The sequence below is a fragment of the Plectropomus leopardus genome, chromosome 2 (assembly GCF_008729295.1).
Source record: "Plectropomus leopardus isolate mb chromosome 2, YSFRI_Pleo_2.0, whole genome shotgun sequence".
Lineage (NCBI taxonomy): Eukaryota > Metazoa > Chordata > Actinopteri > Perciformes > Serranidae > Plectropomus > Plectropomus leopardus.
In genome coordinates, this window is record NC_056464.1 from 35,365,467 (window position 1) to 35,375,248 (window position 9,782).

Consider the following 9,782-nt stretch of genomic DNA (forward strand, 5'->3'; position numbering starts at 1 on the left):
GTGAATTCCTGAACCATCGGGCCACAGAAACAAAACCAACACTGCGGTGTGAAAGAACGACGCCGCATGAAGGACTGAAAGGTTTTTATTTCTGTAACAGATTCATTTACAGCAACAAAAACATTCACAGAGCTGCTGCAGCTACAATAAATATTTCTGACCACAATCCACCTCCAGCACTCAGGCTGGTTCATTCGTCTTCACTGCTACTTTTTTAGAGACGAACACAGAGTCAGTGTGAGGAATTTAAAAGACGGAGTTTGATGTGTTTTGGTGGTTAGAAATGTTCGGGAGTTCATTAACAACAAAACTACAGAGTAAAAATTACGTTTTAATCAGCTTTGAAGTTTAAATTTGAGAGTACGCGGGAACAAACTCAACAGTTTTGTTGCTACCAAACTTCCTCAGAAACACAGAAAAGCCTATAGGATAGAGCAACTTTTATTTTGAAGGGGAGGAAGTGGAGCGTGCGAGCCAGAGCCACACACAGAATTCGGTTAAGTTTGTAACCGGCGAACAGAAGCGGCGACTTGACCGAACACTGTGTGTCCACCGCTCTGGGTGCAGATGAACAGCTGTGCGTTTTTTGACATCTGGCGGAGAAACGTTACTGGAGCGTTTTTAAAAGGAACCGTTTGGCGGTATTTACACGTGGTTCGATCTTTTTACCAGACGATGTTTCCACCGTCTGCGTGAACAAGACAGAGAGGATTTAGGTGGGATTGTCTTGTGTGTTTGTGTGTGTTTTCAGACATTGAGGGTCTTTTTCACAGAGAAGATGATGTCTTTGATCTGCGGCAAGCTGTTGTCCTCCAGGATTTTAGCGTACGGCATGGGGATGTCGACGCCCGTCACCCTGGTGGCCGGAGCGTCCAGGTAGTTGAAGGCAGGACCTGAAAACACGGGTAACATTTTATTTTAGTGCCCTAAAATCCCCAAATGTTCTTCAAGCTCACAAATATTTCAGCTGTGCAGTCAGAAATTTGACAAAAGAAAACTGAAAAATTCAGTACTGTTATTATGTTATTATATTATATATATATATATATATATATATATATATTACACACACTATTTTTATTCGTCATTGTTTTAAACTACTTTAGCAGCTATGTCACATGCGTAAGTTTAGTGAGGTCGCTGTGTGTGCGTCAGCTGATACCTTCCATGATCCTGGCGCAGATCTCAGCTCCGACCAAACTGAGGCCAGCCGCCCTCCACCGTCACCAGGTGGTTGGTCTTCATCACGCTGGCCTCGATACTCTCCACATCCATGGGACGGATGGTCCGCAGGTTGATCACCTGACACAAAGACAGACAGGAAGTCGTTAACGGGCGGCTGAGTCCAGGTCATCCGAGTCAGATAACAACAGATGTTTTCGTCCTCTACCTCACACTCGATTCCCTCCTTGGCGAGGACGGCGGCGGCATCCAGGCAGTGACCAACGTACCGAGAGTGACTGACCAAAGTGACAGAAGTCCCTGAAACACAGGAAGGAGAGGAAGGAAGAGATGCAACTTCTGTTTTTTTCATGCAAAACATCAAAATTACATTATTTTATCAAATAATACTGCTGCACCTGCCTCTGCGGTGACGTCCCAAAGTTACAGGAATAGTTCCACATTTTGGGAAATGCATTTGTTTCCAAGAGTAACACCATAAGATCAAAATCGACCTCGTGATTTTGGTCTGCATGCTGGAAATGTATCATCTGGTACCACTCTTTCACTAAATCAGCTCTGAGATGTTCAAACTGCTCCGTTCAGGATTCTTCACTCAGCAAAGTGACATTTGAGTTTTAAAGCACAGACAGTGATACGATGATTTCATGTGTTTCGTGTTACTAAAGATCTTTGCTGTCCTGATGGACAATAAAGATATATTCTATTCTATTTTATTTTTCCACCAGTTTTGATGAAAGCATTTCAATCACGAATGCATCATTAATGGCAGGCACTGCACGATACACGGCAGTAAACAATGGCGGCTCAGGTCACATTTATTAACCTGCGATCTGATATTAGTTACAGATATTTGTTTTTTCACCCAAAAAGAAGCATAAACCAGCTTCTAATGAGACCTCTGTCTTTTTTTCAGATGGTTTCTTACTGCCTCCTCCATCCTCTCTTTCCAATCTGCAGACTGTGACAGATCTGTGACGTCTTCACTGCACTTCAGGTCACCAAAAACCTGCTTTTTTGGGGGGTTCAAGCTGAGAACCATCTTTTCAGGTTCAGAAACCAAATACAAATTAGGTGCGGGAACTGAACTCTTTCCATGTGGGTGAAAAAGGGGTAAGAGGGGCTACATGGTCTACCTGCTACTCAGTAACCATTCATACACACTCGCACTCTGAGGGTGCAGCATTGGGAGCAATTTGGGGTTCAGTATCTTGCCTAAGGATACTTTGACATGCTGACTGGAGAAGCCGAGGATCGAACCGCTGACCTTTTGACCAGAGGACGACCCGCTCTGCCTCTCAGCCACAGCAGCCTGTACGGAGACAAAGTCTCACCTTGTCTCTCGATCTTGGCCTTGCCGATGGGAATGGTGAAGTCTTTGGACTGTGACTCCTCCGACATCTCGAAGGGAACACCGTACATTAGCTCGTTCTCCAGGAACACCACTGCAACACACAAAACACACACAAAAAAAACACACACACACAGGCAGAGTTCAATTTAAACAGTGATGCAGACCCCATTAAACGTGTCTCGGAAAGATTCAGGATGTCTTAAACTTTAGGTGGTTTGAGATGGATTCTAACTAGATGTTTCAAAGGTGTAAATGCATCCGTCTCTGCAGATATTTCAACATCAGTCCTCCCAACTGTAACTATGTTGTTAAGCGCTCTGAGCACGTGACCACTCTCAGGCCTGGAACAAAGTGCATGCGTGAGCAGCACGTGAATGCCTTGTGTCGACAACTGATGGGATTATGTTGACAGAAACATTGTCAAAGGGTTTCTATTTTGTAACGGAAACAGAAAAAAGTTTGAGTAAAACATGCAGATTTGTTTTTCTCTTCATATCTGACAGACAAACACATCGCAGATGCTCTAACTTGTGGCAAAAAAAATACAGTTTCTGCGACGCTCACAGTGCACACGCAGGAGGTGAGTTCAGGCGTCAGGGTCTGTCCTCTCTGATAAGTGAAGTTACACGTAAATGAGTTATTGTTCGCTTGTGGCGTCTCACCAGGGTTGTCGTCTCTGATGGCCGACTTCAGGAGACCTTTGGCATCTTCTGAGTTCCAGGGACTCACAACCTTCAGACCTGGACAGTGAGCGTACCTGCAGACACATACAAACATCAGCACCAGCACGACCGTCAGACCAGCTTCTCCTTCAGATACAACTACCACAACCACAGGACGACCGCTTTGGAAAATTCTCTCCACATTTTGTCGATCTGATTGTGTGAGTGCTCGTGTTCCTTCACTCATCTCAGCTGTTTATACAATGTTCTGTTACGAATAAAATGATGGAAAAAAATACAAAAATAAGATCCGAATTGTAATAAAGCTACTTTAGAACTCTCCACACACTGTTAAAAGCCTCGTGACGTAATAACGGTAACAGTTATCAGGTGTAAGTGAACGCACCATGCAGCGAAGCACTGCGAGTGCTGCGCGGCGACGCCTGCTGACGCTCCGTTGGGTCCTCTGAAGACGATGGGCACCGGCTGCAGACCGGCTGACATGTAGTAGGTCTTTGCAGCAGAGTTGATGACCTGGTCGATGGCTTGCATGGAGAAGTTAAAGGTCATGAACTCACAGATGGGTCTGAGTCCAGCCTGCGGGGGACGACACGGACACGTGAGTTTAATCCAAAGAGTTTTTTAGAATTTGGACTAAATTGAACTTATTTAATGTTTTTTTTTTTACATTTTGTATTTATTTTCTATGACAACATATATATTTATTTATTTCTGTAATAATAATTCATCTAGTAGAGGTCTGCTCAGTCCCACCCAAAATTCCTCGTATCCAAACCTGTCCCAAGACCCGAGTCCATTTGAGTTGGGTGATGTGGCTTTAAAGTGGTATCGCGATATTTTAAGGCTATATCATTAAATTAACTGGTGCTACCTGTACTAATATTATTTTCCCTTGACATACTGATCACACAATAATGCATTTTTGTTCCCATCATATTTGAGTCTCTTTGATAAATAATCGAAAATTAGCTATGAGAAGGTAAACTTTCACAGCACCTTGTTTATTCACAGTATCCATGGAAATGACGATGAAGGCAGCCGTAACGGTTTCTTTATGTAGAAAAGATATTTACTTCTCTCTTAAAATTCGAACACTGCCCAACTTAAATATGATCAGCAAAACTTAATATTTGAATATTTGTTATGCTACTTATCAAAACCACCTGTTCAAATCTGCTTTTACTGTGTAATTAATCTCATATGAACTTTAATAATCTGTATTTTATTTTATGATCTTTTTTAACTTATGTAAAGTCCCTGAGTACATTGAAAAGCCCCCTCTATTATATAAAATGTATTATTATTATTATTATTATTATTATTATTATTATTGTTACGCACGTCAAAGACGCTGCCATATTTTCTTTCAAATTAATTTTTTTCTGGATTTCCAGATTTGGTTCAGTTTTGAGGCACTTGGGACAGAGTTGTTTTGCAGGTTGTGACGTACAGGCGTAGAGGGAGCGTATGCATTTAGCCGCACGCCTCGCTTTGCTCTCAGCGACATCACCCTCGCTCTGAGCTGCACTCTCACACATAGTGCTTAACGTTTTGGCTCTTTTGGCTGCCTGCTCCAAACACCATGAAAAACACTGTGTGTTTCGTGATTGTGTTGCCATGCGGATGAGAAGAAACTCACCATGGCGGCTCCAACTGCGATGCCGGCAAAACCCATCTGCACCACAGCGAGAGAGAGAGACAGAGAGATATCAACCATCTAACAGAACACTTTGGAAGAGCCGATTATTCAGTTTAATGTGCAACAGATAACATCTGTAAAGGGTTAATGTTGAGTCTCACCTCTGTGATCGGAGTGTCAATGATGCGTTTGTCTCCATACTTCTTCCACAGACCCCTGCTCACCTACACACGCGAGAAAGACGATTAAAATACAAAATTAATATCAACATGTCTCGTTCCTGATATATTTTAAAGCACACATTTTTGGGGGGAAAAATGAACTTTCTACAAATATATATCGTCCGACTGCTCATATTTTTTGGTCTGCTGGTTGATCTCAGGTACTGACTTCATGAGCACAATGTTATTACTGATCAAAATGACGGCTACAAAAGACACTAACAAACAGATTTGTGCTGAACAAACAGTCTGAGCTGCTGAGAAGTCCAAAGGCAAATCTTCATTTCACCTCCTCATCTCCTGAATCTGAAGATTTCCCTGTTTGGGATTCACAGCCTCAGTAGGCAGGTTCCCATTAACCTTCAAAGTGTGCGAATTGAAATTGCGAATATAAAATATGCCTACTGGAAACAAGTCAATTTTGGAAAAAAAAACTCCCATTTATCGCAAAAAAAGTCATTCACTCACATGAGGTGGTATTTCAGGAGATTCGATAAAAGCCTTGGAAACACTTTTTCACTCATATAGCGGGTCACATGATGCTGTGCGCATCATCCCTCGGGCGTGACACGGCAGGAGCTACAAGAGCTGTTATTGCATCGCGTGATTATTCAAAAGTTCAGTGGATCATCAGAAGTTTTGAATTTTGAATCAATCTACGTCGCCTTCAATTTGAAATGAATGTTTTGAACATCGTCACCGTGCTGCTTGAAGCGTTATCACCAGAGGAAAAGTCACTTAACATCACTCAATGGAAATACAGTCATCTCTCAATTGCGTTTTATCGACATTTCGAAAATATCGCTTAAGTTTTGCGCAAATCTGTAATGGAAACCAGCCCAATGAATAAATTTGATAGAAACAGGTTGGAAGAAGCAGGAAGTGTGACTGAAATGACCACAACAACAAAGCAATACGACCAAAGATCCTCTCCGTGTCCCACATATTGTCTGATCACTGACGTCGTCCGCTGCGTTCTGCTGAGCGTTTACTCACCTTGTAGGCTCCATCGTACTGGGCCACCTCCTCACCCAACAGGAACACCCGCTCGTCCCTCTCCAGCTCCTCGTCCATCGCCTGGTTCAGGGCATCACGGACCGTCACCTGACAAAAACAAAAGCGCCACAGTCAGTACAGACAGTACAGGAGAGAGTTCATCTTCATTATACTAAAATTACTGAAGATAAACCGTTATTGTTCCACGGAGGGGAAATTTGGTTAATGCAGCCACCCAGAAAAACAGACTGAAATAAAAATAAAAATAATAATAGGTATAAAAACTAGACTATAATAAGAACAGAATAATAAAAACAGAGAATTTTCTAAGAGCATATTGAGATAAATAATAACAATGAATAAAAGAATTTTTATTTACTCATTTTTATGTCATTTTCTTGTACTCTAATATTTCCTGCTTACATTATGGATTATTTCTTCATTCGTTACTCACTGTCTTGTTCCAGTGGCTTTGGAAAAAATCAAGCCGATTTGCAGGTTTTGTACATCTTAAGGCAAGTTAGATTTAACACTTTTTAAGACTTTTTGAATGTTGCCATGGATAAAATTTAAGACCAATTTTACAGTAACCAAAGCTGGAAAAAAATGTTAAAACCTCTTTTAACTTAAGGTTAAGGACCATTCTGCCTAAATGTTTATTGGTACATAAAACATTCGAGTCAAACGAAAAAATCAGAATGATTTAGGCCAGTTTTTTGTGTGATTGTTATCTATCTTTTTTTCACAAATAGATGTGACATAAAAAATAAATTTAATCAGAACATAATACTTGGCACGTCTGAGCATTTTAAGACTTTTGAAATGCAGATTTAGGGCATTTTAATACCAATTAAGGCCTAATTTTTTAGATGAATAATTTCAATGCCTTAAAAGAGCCTTTAAGGACCCACAGTAACCCCTGAATTTGCTCAGGTTTAAAGGAATTAATCTCAAAAACTCTCTCATTTCTTCATATTACCAAATAAAGCGGAAAAGTCCGTTTCTCTTGTCCACACATAATACACTGATCCAAGAAAGCTCTGGGAAGATGGACATATTTGACATTTTAATGACAAAAATAAATATATAACAGCCCATAGTAGGTCCAAGTACATACATGTTTATCCTATTACAGGAGTTAATCTTTTCTGTTGTTTCAGCCAACCACAGTCAATAAACAGAGTAAATCTGTTTTTACAAACACGGATAAAAACGGGTTTGACATGATTTGACATCTCGGCTCAGTGACCGGACATCAGACACAACCCGTGAACTTCGAGCAGGAGAAGGTGAAACCACGGACAATAACAGCAGACAGCTACAACTTACTCTGCGTCTGAACTGTGCAGTTAAAACACAATAAAACTCTGAAACTTTAATGAAAACATCAGGAAACCAGCAGCAGCTAATGTGTTAGCTGCAGCTAAAGTTAGCCTGCTAGCTGCTAACACTGACCTGCACAGCGGCCGGAGCGCTCTTATGAAACCCCCGCCGTCCGAGAGCCGACACGGCATTCTGTAGAAAAACACACACAGACGCCATTAATGTTATTAATCATCGACAGAAGCGGAGTAAACATTTTTAAAAAATCTCTTACCTTTCCTGAGCGGAGTAAGCACCTCACGGACGCCGCCATGTTCAACCTGTCCTCTGCTGGAGAGAGGGCGGGCCCAGGAGGTTTCAACCAATCAGAGCTGCAGTTTTCATAATGGGCGGGACTTTTTGTAGCACACGGCCAATCATAGCGCTTCAGAGGAGACGGAGGCGGGAGAAACGTCAAGAGTGGAAAAAAAAAAAACCAAGGACATTGTACTGTCATGATGTATGGAAGACCAAATCTGCCAACAGAAAAAAACAATATTGGGAATGTTAAAAATGAATAAAAAGGAAATTACAGACCAAATCAAAATATATGAAGAACATTAAAAATGACAAAAAGGAAATAATTAAAAATACTGAAAGACTAAATTAAGTTTTTATTACATGACACCACAATTCATTTAAAATGGATTAAGGCCCTGTCTACAGAAAAACAGATATTTTGAAAATTAATTTATTCTCTATATTTTGGCCTCAGGCAGCACGGTGGCATCGTGGTTAGCACTGTTGCCTCACAGCAAAGGGGTCCCTGGTTCAAAACCCAGATTGGAACGGGGTTTGGTCCATGGGTGGGGGCCCTTCGTTTGTGGGAGGGTGAAAATCTTTAGTTTTCAAAATTGTAACAGCTTCCCAGAAATGCAATATAAAAATGAAAAATGATCTTTGTGGTCATTGTTGTTTGTTTATTTACTCATATACCTGCTGATGGGTTTCGAGTCAGCATATTAGAAAATATCACGGGTTTGGAAAAGCGGGTCAAAATGTGTCGAAGCAGCGCTCTGAGTATGTTATCAATAATTTATAGAAACACTGCGCTCAATATCGGCTGTGCATTAAAAAGTACACCTTCTACCTTATCTTCCACTAGGAGGCATCTGCTATTACATTTGTGGGATTATTACATTAAAAGCTGAAGATTTTTATTATGTTTGCAGGTGTTATAAAACTAAAATATCAAAAATATCAAATATCCACATTTTTACCAGTTCTGATGTGTGTGCAAAGGTTCAGTTTTGCAAAGTTCCTGCAAAATGTGATTCATTTGCATAAATAATAGGGCACCGCTCGGAGCTCAGGCCCTAACAAGTACCTCAAATTAGTACTGAGGTATAGTAGCTGAGTAAATGTACTTACATTAACACACTGCTTTAGATGCATCATGACAGCCCTCCTCCTCCTCCTCCTCCTGTCTAATCTTCAGCTCTCTTTAGGAGTTCTTTCCTAAAGGCAAAAACAAAAAGTCAAGTTATTCTTGTTCAGTTACATTTAAGAACACTGAATACAAATTTGCTAATAATTCCTGTTTGTTTTGATCAAGGTGTGTATGGTGTATATGTGTATGTGTATGTAGGTATATATATGTGAGTGTATTTGTGTATATATGAATATGTGCATATGAATGTAAATGTACATTTATGCATATATAAAAATTGCTTATTAATCTAATTTTTTTTCTTATTTTTGTGATTCAAGGAGGCAGGATGTTTTTAGCATAGGGGGAAACAGTTGGTCTGCTTCTGTCAAATTATTTAAAAAATGCAAAAATTAGTTTAATCTTGTTTCATAATCAATTCAACCAGTTGGTTTTGTTTATGTTTTCTGAGAAAAAATTGTGTTTTTTGCTAAACCACCTGACCTCACACACACATTTTCCTTTAATTTGATGAGTACCAAAAACCAGTTGGAGAAGGCAACACAGAGGAGGAATCTGTCAGTTTCATCAGCCTGTCACACAGCCGCCACATAAGAGACACAAAAAAAGACACAGGCAGCAAGAGAGAGAGCAGAGTCCCACAGGTGAGAGACAACAAGGACAAATCCACAGATACATCAGCACCAAACCTCTGAGGGTAAGACAAGCATGCTTTCTATCACTTTTCTGTCCATTTTCAGTGTTATTCTGTCTCTTTAAACACACAGCAGGACAGCTGAAGGAGAACTGCAAAAAAAAACCGGCTCAATTTTTTTAAAGAATGCACACCAAAATTTAAAAAATGCACAGAGGGAAGCTGTTATTTTGTGCAATCTCAATTAGCAGCAAACACTGCAGAAAATCGAGTGAGGTGAATACAAAAAAAGGTAAAGTAGAGGTCTAAAACCAGGGTTCA

The 9,782-nt window shown here is 40.5% G+C and overlaps 1 protein-coding gene across 1 annotated transcript; it reads right to left on the reverse strand.

Annotated features, from left to right (window-relative positions):
• Positions 1 to 69: 69 nt before the first annotated feature.
• Positions 70 to 7,738, reverse strand: pdhb (pyruvate dehydrogenase E1 subunit beta). The gene is given in 12 exon segments (XM_042509870.1): positions 70 to 893; positions 1,163 to 1,194; positions 1,196 to 1,302; positions 1,391 to 1,482; positions 2,517 to 2,627; positions 3,199 to 3,293; positions 3,605 to 3,795; positions 4,859 to 4,894; positions 5,020 to 5,082; positions 6,076 to 6,183; positions 7,531 to 7,590; positions 7,673 to 7,738. Coding segments are annotated over 12 exon segments (1,080 nt in total). The 5' UTR covers positions 7,712 to 7,738; the 3' UTR covers positions 70 to 747.
• Positions 7,739 to 9,782: the final 2,044 nt, after the last annotated feature.